This window comes from Scyliorhinus canicula, chromosome 16 (assembly GCF_902713615.1).
Source record: "Scyliorhinus canicula chromosome 16, sScyCan1.1, whole genome shotgun sequence".
NCBI lineage: Eukaryota > Metazoa > Chordata > Chondrichthyes > Carcharhiniformes > Scyliorhinidae > Scyliorhinus > Scyliorhinus canicula.
This window is the reverse complement of record NC_052161.1, coordinates 54,209,048-54,224,870: the sequence shown is the minus strand read 5'-3', so window position 1 is coordinate 54,224,870 and position 15,823 is coordinate 54,209,048. Positions and strand designations below refer to the sequence as shown.

General features: G+C 42.1%; 1 protein-coding gene across 5 annotated transcripts in view; it reads left to right on the top strand.

The window, feature by feature from the left end:
- The window catches only part of ide (insulin-degrading enzyme), a 245,968-nt gene extending 236,116 nt beyond the window's left edge, over nt 1–9,852 (top strand). For all 5 annotated transcript variants that reach the window (XM_038822333.1, XM_038822331.1, XM_038822334.1 and 2 more), the window contains 2 exons: nt 3,378–3,445; nt 6,696–9,852. In XM_038822333.1, coding sequence (XP_038678261.1) covers nt 3,378–3,445; nt 6,696–6,791 — 164 coding nt within the window. In that variant the 3' untranslated portion in view covers nt 6,792–9,852. The remainder of the gene's footprint in view (nt 1–3,377; nt 3,446–6,695) is intronic.
- The last annotated feature ends 5,971 nt before the right edge of the window (nt 9,853–15,823 follow it).

Here is a 15,823-nt window from a genome sequence, read left to right as displayed (position 1 = left end):
AATGAAAACAATCCGAGTCTATTCAGCCTCTAACACCCTCCAGACCAGGCAACATCCTGGTAAACCTTCTCTTCACCCTCCCCAAAGCTCCACATCCTTCTGGTAGTGTGGCAATCAGAATTGTGCGCAATATTCCAAGTGCGGTCTTAGTAACATTCTGTCCAACCGTAGAATTACTTGCCAGTTTTTATACCACATGCTGTCCAATGAAGGAAAGCATTCCATATGCTTTCTTGACTACCTTGTCCACTTGTGTTGCCACTTTCAAAGATCTGTGGGCTTGTACGCCCAGATCTCTCTGACTTTCTATATTCCTAAGTATTTTGCCCTTTACGGTATATTTCCCCTCTGTTAGACCTACCAAAATGCATTACTTCACATTTGTCCGTCTTAAACTCCATTTGCCATTTCTCTGCCGAAGCCTCCAACCCATCTATATCCTGCTGTATCCTCTGACAATCCTCAACATTATCTGCCACTCATCCGTGAACTGTCTAATCAGACCGGCTACATTTCCCTCCAAATCATTTATGTATACTACAAACAACTACCCAATTAATTTTTCCAATTAAGGGGCAGTTTTAAGTGTGGCCAATCCACCTAACCTGCACATCTTTTGGGTTGTGGGGGTGAAACCCACGCAAACACTGGGAGAACATGCAAACTCCACACGGACAGTGACCCAGGGCCGGGATTCAAACCTGGGTCAAATAAAGGTACCATATTAATTATTCTCCAGTCCTCTGGGACCTCGCCTGAAGATACAAAGATGTCACAGTCAAGGCCCCAGCAATTTCCTCCCTGGCTCCCCTCAGTATTCTGTAAATCCCACCAGGCCCAAGAGACAAATCTACCTTGATGTTTTTTAAACACCCAATACCATCTCCTTTTTGATGTCAACATGACCCAGACTATCCACACACCCTCCACAGAACCATCTTCCACAAAGTCTTTATCTTTGGTGAACACTGATGCAAAGTACTCATTTACTACCTTGTCAATTTCCTCTGGCTCGACACCTAGATTCCCCCCACTGTCCTTAAGTGGTCCAATCGTCTCCCTGGCCACCCTCTTGCTTTTTACATATGAATAAAATGCTTTGAGATTCAGCTTATTCCTACTTGCCAAGGACTTTTCATGACCCCTCCTAGTCCTCCTAATTTCCCGCTTAAGTACCTCTCTACTTTCTTTATACTCCTCAAGAGTTTCGACTGCCCCCACCCTTCTAGACTGTATAAAAGCCTCTTTTTTTTTTCTTTTGACCTGGTTCACAATATCCCTCGTTATTCAAGGCTCCCTAAACTTATCATACTTATCCTTCTGTCTCACAGGAACGTGACTTTCCTGAAACTTAATCAACTGTCGCTTGAAAGACTCCTACATGTCTGATGTTGATTTACCCTCCCAACAGCCGTATGCAATCCAAATTCTTCAATTCCTGTCTAGGAGTGTTCAACCTGTAGCTTATCCAATGTCTTGTATAATTTAATTGATTCCTTGCTTTTGTATTCAACGCTGCTCTTATGTATAAAACTGCAATTCTGTTTGCCTTTTTAATTTTTTAATACCAGCATTTGTACTTTTTAGAGAGCCGTTCATCTGCACCCCTCGATCTTGCTGTCCCTCAATCTATAAGAATATTATCATTTAAAGTGTACCTACTGCCGGTGTTCTGTTTCCCAAAATGAACATTTCTGTGCATCTATTTGCAGCTGCTGCCTATCTGTTCATTCAACTAGCCAGCCTGGCCTCCTCCAGTCTTCTGTATGTTTGCTCAAATTATAATGCTCACTAATTTGGTACCACTTAACTTCAAAACGATTCATATAAATGACAAATAAAAGCTGTTTTGGCACAAATCCTTGGGGAATATCCCACACATGTATCTCTCCAACCAACATACTTTTAGCCATGCTAATTGCCATCTTCCCCCAGAACCTGTATCTCCATGGCTAGATTTCTTTTTTAAGTTCTGCTTCAAATTACTCAGCAAGTCTCCATCCAGAGGAACCATGCGATAACATAAATTTGACCATTGCAAAAATGACATTTGGAAAAAGCTTATAATCTTGGGATAGAAACTGTTGGAAATACTCAACAGGTGATGCCGTATCTGTGATAAGAGAAAGAGTTAACATTTCAGGTCAGTGACCTTTCATCAGAACTGATATTTTAGGGCTCCTTGGCTCTAGAGCAGTCCGAAAGTGCAACCACCTGGGAAACGTGCTACTAGAAGCTACAAATGTAAATTCGCAACAATATATCCTGCCATTCGCCCAATATTTCAATGGAGGAATTAAGAATAAGTTAAGCAATCCTTTTCCTTTCCTTATCTATCAAACACCCCACTTTTCACTTAAAGCATCCTGACAGACTGGTGAATAAGTATAAATTGTAACTAGGGAGCTAGGGCTTTTCTCATTGGAGCGAAGAAGGCAGAAAGGTGACTTGATAGAGGTGTACAAAGTGGTGAGAGGCATGGATAGCCAGACTTTTCCCCAGGGTGGAAATGGCTGTCACGAGGGGACATAATTTTAAGGTAATTGGAGGAAGGTATAGGGGAGATGTCCGAGGTAGGTTCGACCAGAGAGTGGTGGGTGTGTGGAATGTACTGCCAGCACAGGTGGTGGAGTCATTAGGGACATTTAGGCGACTTTTAGACAGGCACATGGACAGCAGTAAATTGAAGGGGTGTAGGTTAGGTTAATTTTAGATTAGGATAAATGGTCGGCACCACATCTTGTGCTGAAAGGCCTGTACTGTACTGTACTGTTCTATGTAACTAAACTATTTACAATTAGAAAAACTGACTGTTTCTCAAACCCACGATCTCTACCATCTAAAAGAACAAAGGCACCAGATGCATGGAAACAGGACCACCTGCAAGCCCGATTTGCTATATCGCCTTTCATTGCAGGATCAAAATCCCGACTCCCTCCCCAACAACAACGTGGGTGCACCTACACCACATGGACTATAGCGGTTCAAGAAGGCTGCTCACCATCACCTTCTCGAGGGCCATTAGAGATGGGCCGTAAATGCTGGCCGAGCCAGCAATGACCACATTCCATGATTTTTTAAAAAATTGACTTTGATGGAGTGGAGTTTGAACATTAGTCATTGTAGATCCTGTATTGAGAACATTTTTTGCATAAGTCTTTGTTTTATATTTAAGATTTTGACTGAAGAAACAATACGGAGCGGTTGACCGTTTATTTATTGAGCAAGCATGAAATCCAGCATTTAATACTACATTAAGGCAGTTCATTCATTTTTCCCATTTGATACAATGATATATCTCGGAAAAAGATGAAGGTTTAAGAAGGACATTTTACTTTGTGCTGATTGTTCACATATGTCTGTTAATGTAATTTTAGGCCCGGTTGTTGAACAAGCTCCATGTCAAAATGATGTCAACCTGTCTCCAGCACCACCCTTGCCCCAGGTACGTGAGATTATTGATCCAATTTATTCCTCCTCTCTTTCAGTCATCCATATTGCTAATATGACCATCGTATACATAGTTACTGTTCCTTTCTTGTTTTTGAAGCTGTAACACTTTTTTAAATGATCTTCCATTTGTTTGTATTTTCCCATTATACCAAATGGTTATTTAGTTGTGTTCAGTGCCAAAGTTACAGCGTTGATGAGTTTCGACCACTGCCACTTGTATATTTTTTTAATAGAAACAAGTGATATTGGTTGAAAGCCATGATAATCAAAATAGCTCAGTATTTTACAGACATTTTTCTACATTAAGAGGAATGGGAGTAGGTCAATCAGCTCCTCTTAAGCCCGTTTGACCAATTTATTACATTAAAGCTGACTGGTACCTCAACTCCGTTTACCTGCCTTTTCTCCATGTCTTTTGCTACCTCCCCAAACGGAGCTCTATCAGTCTCGGACCTAAAAATTCTAATTGGCCCAGCATACACAGATTTTCTTTGGGTGGGGTTGCAGGACATCCACTCCCTTTATTTTGCAGTGGCCTGTAAGCTATTCTTAACAGTATCTCCCTTACACTTTCTATTTTTAAATCAATTCCAAGACTCTATGCCAATCCCTAGTTCTCCTCCCTTAGTGATGTTGAAATCTTGAATTTGCCTGACTCCGCATCATTTCCCATTCTTCTCTTTTTCCTGAAGCATACGTACCCTGCAAATCTGTTCTTCACTGTTCACTAGTGAGAAATCTGAATTGCTTTAATTTCAAATTCATTCATTTATTCCTTGCATTTCCTTCAATCTCTGTCAGCTTGAATATCTCACTCTATCTGGACGAACAACCTCTTCCAAAATATATTCCAGATACTGTTCTCCAGATCCAGATACTGTCCCTCAGGGATCCATGTTGGGCCCACAATTGTTCACAATTTACATAGATGATTTGGAGTTGGGGACCAAGGGCAATGTGTCCAAGTTTGCAGATGACACTAAGATGAGTGGTAAAGCGAAAAGTGCAGAGGATACTGGAAGTCTGCAGAGGGATTTGGATAGGTTAAGTGAATGGGCTGGGGTCTGGCAGATGGAATACAATGTTGACAAATGTGAGGTTATCCATTTTGGTAGGAATAACAGCAAACGGGATTATTATTTAGACGATAAAATATTAAAGCATGCCGCTGTTCAGAGAGACTTGGGTGTGCTAGTGCATGAGTCACAGAAAGTTGGTTTACAGGTGCAATAGGTGATTAAGAAGGCAAATGGAATGTTGTCCTTCATTGTTAGAGGGATGGAGTTTAAGACTAGGGAGGTTATGTTGCAATTGTATAAGGTGTTAGTGCGGCCACACCTGGAGTATTGTGTTCAGTTTTGGTCTCCTTACTTGAGAAAGGACGTACTGGCGCTGGAGGGTGTGCAGAGGAGATTCACTAGGTTAATCCCAGAGCTGAAGGGGTTGGATTATGAGGAGAGGTTGAGTAGACTGGGACTGTACTCGTTGGAATTTAGAAGGATGAGGGGGGATCTTATAGAAACATTTAAAATTATGAAGGGAATAGATAGGATAGATGCGGGCAGGTTGTTTCCACTGGCGGGTGACAGCAGAACTAGGGGACATAGCCTCAAAATAAGGGGAAGTAGATTTAGGACTGAGTTTAGGAGGAACTTCTTCACCCAAAGGGTTGTGAATCTATGGAATTCCTTGCCCAGTGAAGCAGTTGAGGCTCCTTCATTACATGTTTTTAAGGTTAAGATAGATAGTTTTTTGAAGAATAAAGGGATTAAGGGTTATGGTTTTCGGGCCGGAAAATGGAGCTGAGTCCACAAAAGATCAGCCATGATCTCATTGAATGGCGGAGCAGGCTCGAGGGGCCAGATGGCCTACTCCTGCTCCTAGTTCTTATGTTATGTTCTTATGTTCTTCCTTTACTATATTGTGCAATATAAAGTTAGTAATCAGTTTGTTTCATGGGATTCAGTGATAATCAATGCAGGTGTGCTCCTGAAATGATCCCCATTCCATATATCACTTGTACTATGAGCTTAGTATCAAATCAAAGTTTTTGAATATGAAATTAGAGAGTGGATTCGCTCTACCTCCCTGGGGACACCTATCAAGACACTAACAGGGTGATCTGCAACTTTGGTAGAAGAAAAAAGCAGGTTGTAACAGAAGCCCAAACCTTTGGAATTCACTTCCATCTTGCCAGATTTTTTTGTATTTCCCTTCCTATTTAAGCACCTGCCACTAACTCTGTAGCCCAACTCTAATTTCCCTTGAGAAGGTGTTTGTGAGCCACCTTCTTGAACTGCTGCAGTTATTGCAGCATAGGTACACTCATAGTCTGTTAGGAAGGGAGTTCCAGGATTTTGATCCCGTGACAGTGAAGAAACGACAAAATAGTTCTAAGTCAGGATGATGTGTCACTTGGAGGGGCACTTGTAGGTGGTGGAGTTTTCACGCATCTACTGCCCTTGTCCTTCCAGGACGTACAGGTCACATATTTGGAAGGAGCTGTAGGTTTCTGTAAAGCATCTTGTAGATGACACACACTACTGCATTGTGCGTTGGGGCATAATTTAAATAATATGTGCGCCATTTTAGTTCATCCAAGAAAACCTGATTACTAAATCCTTGTCAAATGACTGCACAGGCTGCTGGCTAATTGAGGCATTTGATTTAATATAGAAGGAAGTGGAATCGATTGGCAGCTTTTTGAATTTGGGGTTTGGATTCTAAGAAATTCAAAATAGTCTGCAATGAAGGAGTGGTATACAAAATATTTTTCACCAACTGTCTGAGAGAGAAAACTCCTCGACTACCATAATAATGAGTAGTGCATTTAAAATAGTACAAAACCTATTTGGTCAAAAACATCCATCACCAGTGCCCTCAATGTTAGTCTCGTGCAAAATGTTACTGACAAACTACAACTTTATTGCAGCGTTGGGCAATTGGGATGTTTTGAAAGAGGAATAATTTATTTCATGTAGAGTTGATGGAGCTTGGAATACTTGTACTACAAGGATTGATATGATTGCATCTTTTAAGGAAAAATTTAATAAATATTTGAGGCCGAGGGAGATGTGAGGAGTGAGCAAGACATTGAAATTGGTGTAGGTTGCTTTAGCAGAGGAGCCAGCACCAACATGACAGAAAAGTGGCCCCACACTGTTACAGGTTTTTGTGTTCTCTGTGTAAATGGGTTTGCATACAAACTAACTGTATAATCTGTATCTTTCTATCCTTTTTAGCCAACCATCATTGAAGACATGACTGCATTCAAGCGCAGTCTACCACTCTTTCCACTAGCAAAACCTCAGATCAATTTTATGGCTGCAAAACTTTGAGATTATGGAAGGATGGCACTAAATGAGGAAAGCCTAAATGAAAAACGTGAATGACCATATCCATTCTACTGGGGGGGGGGGGGGAATCTTTCATCCAAGATCATTTATTTTAAATGAACTCTTCGCAGTTAGGAGTGTACAAAGTTAATTAGTTCTGCATACTTCTGCCAGTTAATGGTTCAGCTAGCTGAGTGACATTTTAAATTACTTGTCCATAGAAACTTCTTACATAAAATTGGAATTCTACAAAACACTAATGTATAAACCAGTGAAATTACACTGTGTAAAATATTTGAGAAACATTTCTTTTGTGATAGAGCACGAACCTTATAATTGATACGATACCATGTTTTTAATCTTGTATACTGGTTTTGTAGTTTTGACATTTTATGTGCTCATACAACTGGTAGTAAAATGCTGGAAACCTTTTTTTCTTTTAATCTCAAACTACTTTCTGCCACACAGCATAATTAAAGCTCATGAGAATTCAGATGTTAAATCTTGTAGACGATCTAATTTCTGAACTGAATTTGGATTTGTTTTACATGGAGCCAGATACCTTGTTTCTTTAGGCCAGTGTATTTTCAAGCAGTCAGAGTGCTACTAAGCAGAATAGATAAATAAACTGCTGCTGTTGACAGGAAACCAGGCCAGACAACTCACAGTCTTGAGACTGTTGAAACCCTGTCGAAATTAATCCCTATTGAGAAAAAATATTTTGGGTTTCTCCCCAGTAAAACTGAAAGATTTTAAAATCCATTCTTTGCACTACCAAAGTTCGGTTACGGGGATTGAACTTTAATTTTGTATTTTAAATGTGTTTATATTATAGTAGCAAAAGAAGTTTAAGGAAAGCAATCTGAGGATCCAAAATTTAGATTCCATACAAAACAAATTTGGTGCTTCCATTTACTTTTGTGGCTTCAATAACTTCAACATTGTGCAACATTCAAGAAAGACCATTTAATACACATCATAACCAACCTTGTGTAAAAATTATGACCCCTGCTTAAAACTTGATTAGATGATAATTTGAAGACATAATAAAGTCCATGGGAACATTATCGGTAGCACAACAAAGGGACCCTCTGGATGGCATGTACGTAAAGCAGAAGAGTGTATTGAATATTATCTTAGCACCAGGACTGTGCTGCAATCTAAAACATCCAACTACTTTGACTTTCAGCATTAGAAGTATGTATCTTAGCAGGTCAATGATACTAATGTGAATGTCAGTTGTATGATCAAGAGATAAACAATGACTAAGAACTGATTATTCACTATCATGCACTATGACTGTAATATGCATTATGCACTATATTAAGCAAAAAAATGACTAGGTAGAAAGGCAGAATTGAAGAAGCAAGATAAAAGGGCAGCATTTTAAGGCCCAACTGTGTTACATTGAAGAGTGATTAGCAATAGCCATTGCTGTATTTTTGCAATAGGGAGCAGCTTTCCGCTAACAATTAATGATTCCAAACTCAATATTTGATAGTGATATTTGCACCCTTATTTGTTGTCTACCACTAAGTTACTTGGGTGAAATTTAAATATATACAGTTCTGTTAGGCTTATTTTTGAAGATTATTTGATCAAGCCTGAAGATTCACAATTTCAGCTACAGAAAGCCAACTTTAATTTCAAATGAATTGTGTACTGTTTTTGACATTTGGTACAATGTCAGTTTTATACAGGCACCCTTGCTTGTAGTAAATTACATGAGGACTTTTAAACCAGCATATTTATGACCAGACTGTTTGTTTTCTATTTAATTTAATGTTTAGGATTTAATAAATATCTATAACAAACATTTTGTGAACATTAGTAAAAACTAACAGAACAAGTTTTCCCTCTGGAAAATGACCAAATCACAACAGCTACCAATTTTCTCATTACTTTTAGGATGGATATATGTAACAACATTGTTCAGTTTGGGGATTTTTGTTTCTAAAGTAATATTTAAATTAGTCCTTTTGAAATATTTTACTTTCTCACTGAACTTGTTTCCTCCTGTCCCACTCAACCATGAAAGGGCCTTCCTTTGCTTTGTGGGATTGTGCTGCAATATGTCAGACGTGCACATCACCTTGGAATAGTGCACAGAAGTGCACATCACCTTGGAATAGTGCACAGAAGTGCACATCATCTGCAGAATAGTGCACAGAAGTGCACATCATCTGCAGAATAGTGCACAGAAGTGCACATCACCTGCAGAATTTTTGAAAGGTGTGCAATAAATGAATGTTTTTTGCGAAATCATGGCTGACATGTTGGAACAGTTTGATTAATATTGTCTTGGGGTTTACTGCAAGACTAAGTAACCCAAAGGCAAATCTTGTGATTTCTGCATTTCAGTAATACTATGTTATATTGGATAAAATTGGAGACAATAGCCCTGTTGTATTAGAACTCAAAACTTGTGTACGTTTCTTACCCACTTCACTTGAACAGATGACCCAAGTCAAAACAAAAATCCTATTTTTTCCAAGCCTTTTGAGCATACATAGATATTCTCTGCAATTTTGCTGCAGGCTAGCAACAACCTTTGTGTTGTACATACTGACTATCCAATTGAATATTACAACCCGATGGCAGTAGTTTTGAAATTACTGGAGCACAATGCACATCTAATTCTCAGCTAATTCTCTGGTCTAACAAAAACAAGTTTTTCAAAGAAAATATATTTTCCTGTGAAATAGGCTTTCTAGTAGGCTCAAATCCTTTGCAGAGTTATTTTTTTCTATAATTTCCAGCATTTTATGACCACGTGTGTGACGGTGCAGTTTGACTCAGGCATACCCATGGATACCGAAAAAAGGATCCAAAAATGCAGCTTTTCCAAGCAATAACAGCCAACGAGTATCGACAAATATTCAGTCTTATTATGGCTTGTGAATAGATGTATGATTTTTTGTTGATTGTGACAAATTACTTGTACCAACATCTTTGAGGGTTTTGGAGCAGTTGACCTAGAACTGGATGCAAATAGCATAGCTACTGTACACTGAAAGGATGTTTCAGTTTGCAATAAAATAAACCTATGATCATTCTATCATCATTGAAGTAGATTGTCCAGTTTTTTCAACTTTAATTAGCTGTTAATAACTGAAACGTTGACTAGCGTTTAAGTATATACCTGCCATTTCTCAACAATGAAACACCAAGTGTATAGTTGCAAAATTAAATCTTGAACTCTATTTTATAAAATGGATCATTCTGGAAACTAGATGTCCATCTGTAAATATTGCAGATGTAAGACTTTGGAATTAAAATAAAAAATGTTAATTTTGTAAATGACATTAAATGCTGAGGAGGACTGCAACAAATTGCAGAGTGACGTGTTCAAATTCATTTACCAATTCATGTTATAATACATTTTTGAAAAATAAAGTCACTATACTTGGCAAATAATCCAAAAGGAGCACAAAGCAAAGGGAACTCTTTTGTTTGATTTTGTTTTTAAATGGTATTGCTCTTTTGTTTTTAAATGGTATTGCTCAAAGTGCTATGGTATAGTTCTAGTGGGATAGATTTGAAAAGTGAAGAGGTTGTCCCGATGTTGTATTGAAATTTGGTTAGACCACACTTCAGAGGATTGTGTACAATATTGATCAGCATATTGGCGTGATTTCCCCACTGTGTTCCTGCCGACACCGATCTTGTTGCGCCAGGACATCGGGGAAGAGGGTTTGCACCAGGCACAAAACTGCGCATAAGCCACTAGGCACATTTAAATAGGCACAGTCAGGTTCAGGCCGCATTCTCTCGGCTCCCGAGAGTTACAGGCTCTAGTGAGGCCTCACCCAGGTGCAGGTTAGTACTCGTCTCCACAAGGATGGCCACTCTGGGGGGCTCTCTCTCTCGGGAATTGGCACCTCTGGGTGGTTGGGGACAGTGCAGCATTCTGGCAATGCCAATCTCGCACTTTCCAGGTGTCTGGGGCACTGCCCAGATGTCAGGTTGCCACAGGTCGGGGTCTGAGGGGTCCATGCTCATGAAAGGGTGTTATAAAAAGTTGGGGGGTTGAAGGGGATGCCACTTCATATTGGGGTATGCTCACTTGGTGGGGGGGGGGGGGGGGCACAGTGATGCCCATGGATGGGAGTTGTGGGGGACCTTCAAGCTCGCCTTGGGGCACCCTTTCAAAAGGGTGCTCCGAACTCTGAGGAACCAGTTTTGCTGAAAACATTTTGAAGTGTGGGCTCCCCAAGCCCTGAAAGAAATGACTACACGCGGGGTGGATCTCACCCCAAAAAGTCAGCAAGAAATTGGCCAGGAGGCAGTGGTGTAGTGGTATTGTCACTGGACTAGTAAGCCAGAGACCCAGGTAATGTTCTGGGGACCCAGGTTCAAATCCCACCAGGCAGTGGGAAATTTGAATTCAAGTAAAATCTGGAATTAAATGTCTAATGATAATCTTGAAACCATTGTCAATTGGCGTGAAAACCCATCTGGTTCAGTAATGTCCTTTAGGGAAGGAAAAAAATAGATAATAGAAAAAAATAGATAATACCAGAAATGTTAAACCGGTCTTAGAGCAGGCCTAGAGATTTTTAAAACTCATTTTAATTCTCATTTGGGTGGTGGTGCGGTGTGGGGGGGCATAACTGGAAACCATCAATATTAGTTATTCATCAAGATATCACATGAAAAGAAATCTCTTTACCCAAAAGGCTGGCGAGCCACAGTGAGTGGTTGAAGCAAATTGTATAGATGTATTTCAGAGATGAGCTAGATAAACATATGAGGAAGGTGGGAGGGACATGCAGTTAGATGAGGGGGAATCTAATAATGGGCTGATGGCCTGTCCTAATTACTCAACATCAGCCTTCATGAAACCGAGCAGTATCTCCGGCAGCAGCGCACCCCTCCCCGATTAACTCAATACATTCTGTGCTCTGTTCAAGCAAGTAACCAACAATCCGATAGCGAGTTCCCCAGCAGCCCATAACTCATTCATACCCACCATCACAGCTTCCAAAGTCAGATCGTCCTTCCTGAAAGTGAACCCTCGGAAGGCGACATGCCCGGACAGGATCCCTGGTTGCGCAGATCAGCTGGCAGAGGTGTTCGCGGACATCTTTAACCTGTCCCTACTCCACTCCGAGGTCCCCACCTGCTTCAAGACGACCACCATCATCACAGTGCCAAAGAAAAACCAGGCAACACGCCTCAATGACTACTGTCCGGTGGCCCTGACTTCAGGGGTAATGAAGTGCTTCGAGAGGTTGGTCATGAAGCGCATCACCCCCATACTTCCAGAACGCTTTGATCCACTGCAATTCGCATACCGCCTCAACCGGGCTACAGCAGACGCCATTTCCCTGGCCGTACACTCATCCCTAGAGCATCTCGACAACAAGGACTCCTACATCAGACTCCTATTTATTGAACCTTCAACACCATAATCCCAGCCAAGCCCATATCAAAGCTCCAAAACCTCAGACGTGGCCCCCCACTCTGCAACTGGATCCTCGATTTTCTGACCCACAGACCACAATCGGTAAGAATGAACAACAACATCTCCTCCACAATAGTCCTCAATACCAGAGCCCCGTAAGGCTGCGTACTTAGCCAACCTATTCTCCCTGTACACACGCGACTGCGTGGCAAAATTTGATTCCAACTCCATCTACAAGTTTGCTGACGATACGACCATAGTGGGCCGGATCTCGAATAATGACGAGTCAGAATACAGGAGGGAGATAGAGAACCTAGTGGAGTGATGTAACGACAACAATCTCTCCCTCAATGCCAGCAAAACTAAACAGCTGGTCATTGACTTCAGGAAGCAAAGTACTGTACACACCCTTGTCAGCATCAACGGGACCAAGGTGGAGATGGTTAACAGCTTCAAATGCCATCTCCAAAAATCTGTCCTGGTCCACCTAGGTCGATGTTACCACCAAAAAAACAACAGCGCCTATACTTCCTCAGGAAACTAAGGAAATTCGGCATGTTTACATTAACTCTTACCAACTTTTACAGATGCACCATAGAAAGCATCCTATCTGGCTGCAACACAGCCTGGTTTGGCAACTGCTTGGCCCAGGACCGCAAGACACTTCAGAGAGTCTTGAACACAGCCCAGTCCATCTCACAAACCTGCCTCCCATCCATTGACTCCATCTACACCTCCCGCTGCCTGGAGAAAGCAGGCAGCATAATCAAAGACCCCTCCCACCTGGCTTATTCACTCTTCCAACTTCTTCCATCGGGCAGGAGGTACAGAACTGAGAACACGCATGAACAGACAAAAACAGCTTATTTCCTGCTGTTACCAGATTCCAAAATGACCCTCTAATGGACTGACCTCATTAACACTACACCCCTTGTATGCTTCATCCGATGCCGGTGCTTATGTAGTTACATTGCATACCTTGTATTGAGCTGCTCGCAGAAAAATACTTTTCACTGTACCTCGGTACACGTGACAATAAACAAATTCAATCCATTGATTGATAGACAGGCTCATCCAGAAAGACAGAGTTCTGTATTGCTGAAACTACAGAGACCTGAATACATTTACAGTAAAAACCATCATCTTAAAAAAAAGACTTTTTTTCTTTCTACTTCATTTTTTTACTCCCTTCTTCCCTTCTGTATTTGTGTATGTAGAGGCTGAGGGGCAAGTTAAAGTGGGAAGTAAGAATCAGATCATATTTAACCAGTTGTGTTTGCTGCATATTTCATTATAGTTCTTGTTCTTAATAAAATGTAATTGAGTTTATATTTATCAACCTGGTGACTGTAATTATTGGGCAGTCAAGGGCCAAAGACTTTGGATATTTTTCAAAAAATAATTGGTAAATTCACTTGTGTTGTGATTAACACCACCTAACCTTTGGACACTGCAGGCAATTTAGCATGAACAATCCACCTAACCTGCACATCTTTGGACTATGGGAACAAACCCATGCAGACACGGGGTGAACATACAAATTCCACACAGTCACCCAAAGCCAATTGAACCTGTGTCCCTGGCGCTGTGAGGCAGCTGTGCTGATCACAGTGCCACCATGCCATCATCTTTTTAGATGGACCACAAAATCTTTCATCAGTTAATCACCTGCCCTCCATCCTCTCACATACCTTCCTTTTGGTTCTTCTCCCCTCTTCCGCTTGCTTAAAATCTATTACATCTCTTGGGCCTAAAGAAAGGTCTTTGATCTGAAAGGTTAACTCTTTTTCTCCCTCTACAGATGCTGAGCACTTCCAGCTATTTCTGTTTGTATTTCAGATTTCCAGCATCAGAAGTATTTTACTTTCAGATTTTTGATTGTAGTGCCCAAATGTAAGTATCCTATTGCAAATATTCAGCCTTTTCAGTAACGTTTAGTACAAAAGTGGCATCTGGCAATAGACCCCAGGAGTTAAGACTAAACTGTGTGTGAATATAACACATTCATATTCATGCATGAACACTCCAAATGGAAAGCTAAGATGATCTAAATCTTTTTGTGAGGGCCATGAAGAATCCAGCACGAGTTTGTGGTGTCAAATGAAAAGTAACTATTTACAACACTGTACACAGTAGTTCACCACTGCTTCCTTCACTAGCTGGTACCACACTGGCCAGCTCTATTTCTACAGCTGCTAGTGATTGCCCCCCCCCCCCCCCCCCCCCCCCCCCCTCATGGGTAGCTCATAATCTCAAGAGTATGTCCTGTCAGGTCCTCTCTTGTGGATTTTGAACTTTGCAAGCTTACTGTTCCATACAGCGTGGAAAATGGACGAAAGATTTGCTGTTGACTATTTTATTTGGAGCTGTGTGACTGCTACGCGGAGCTGCAAGAGAGGGAAAAGAAATTCTGCATGTGAAGGTTTGGCCTGGCCTGAGCTCCAGCCTGGGAGTGGATTTAGATACTGCTGGCCTGCTTCCCTGCATTCCCATAGCCTGCAGCAGAAGGAGGGACCAGGTCAGGACTGTTTGCTGCTTGTTTTATCTGCAGGGGCCTCAGGTCTTCCAAAAAACAGAAGGCTGCTGCAACACCTGGAAGGGGACGAAGAGGAGAGGAAGGTTAGTGAAATGAAATGAAATGAAAATCGCTTATTGTCACGAGTAGGCTTCAATGAAGTTACTGTGAAAAGCCCCTAGTCGCCACATTCCGGCGCCTGTCCGGGGAGGCTGGTACGGGAATCGAACCCTGCTGCTGGCCTACTTGGTCTGCTTTAAAAGCCAGCGATTAGCCTTGTGAGCTAAACCAGCTAAACCAGTGCATTTGGACATCATTTCTTTTTCATCTGCCGATTGTGCTGAGGCGGGATAATATCCATGGACTGTTTTGCTGCCAGTCTGAAGACCCTTTCCCCCACCCGCCCACTGCTGAATCAAAGATGTTTTTGGGAGACCCAGCCCGCTAGCCGTTCCCTGTCGTGCTTGGGGTACTGGCCTGTCCTTTTCTGCCCCACCTTCCTGCTCCTCCCGCTCCTCTCCTCCCTTGTATCTGGGGCACCGGTCCATCTTCTTACGCCCATCCTCCTGTGCCCTTTCTACCCCCCCCCCCCCCTCCTCCTCCCCCATCGTCCACCACTGACTGGGGTGGCAGCAGCACCGCCGATGCTGGTGGCGGACTCTCTAAAGCCACTATGTGGGAGTGGTGACCTCCAGCCTCCCCACTGCCCGCAAGGCTCCATCACCGTTTCGTCTCTTGACACAAAAACACGGGGTGGTGTTACACCCACCTCACCATGTCACTCAAGGCCTGCGCCTGTGCTATGGCTGAAGTTGTCAGCCCTTTGGCCATAGTTGCAGACCCAAAGGTGAATGGCAAGGCTGTCTTTTTTCTGAGAGCCAAGTGGGTGGTCTACCAAGCCCTTGAAAAGTGGCTCATGGTGGGCGGGATCTCCCTTTTGGTGGGCCTGCTGAGGCCACTGCTGAGAGAGTTCTCTCTAATGTCCTGCCGTTTATTCCCACAGACCTCCTCCCACATGTCCATCTACGGGGCAGGGTCCGGTCCGGGGTGGTGCCACTCCCGCTTGGCCTCAGAAAGACCCTACCCTCAAACATATTTTCTCTGTCCGGCGCC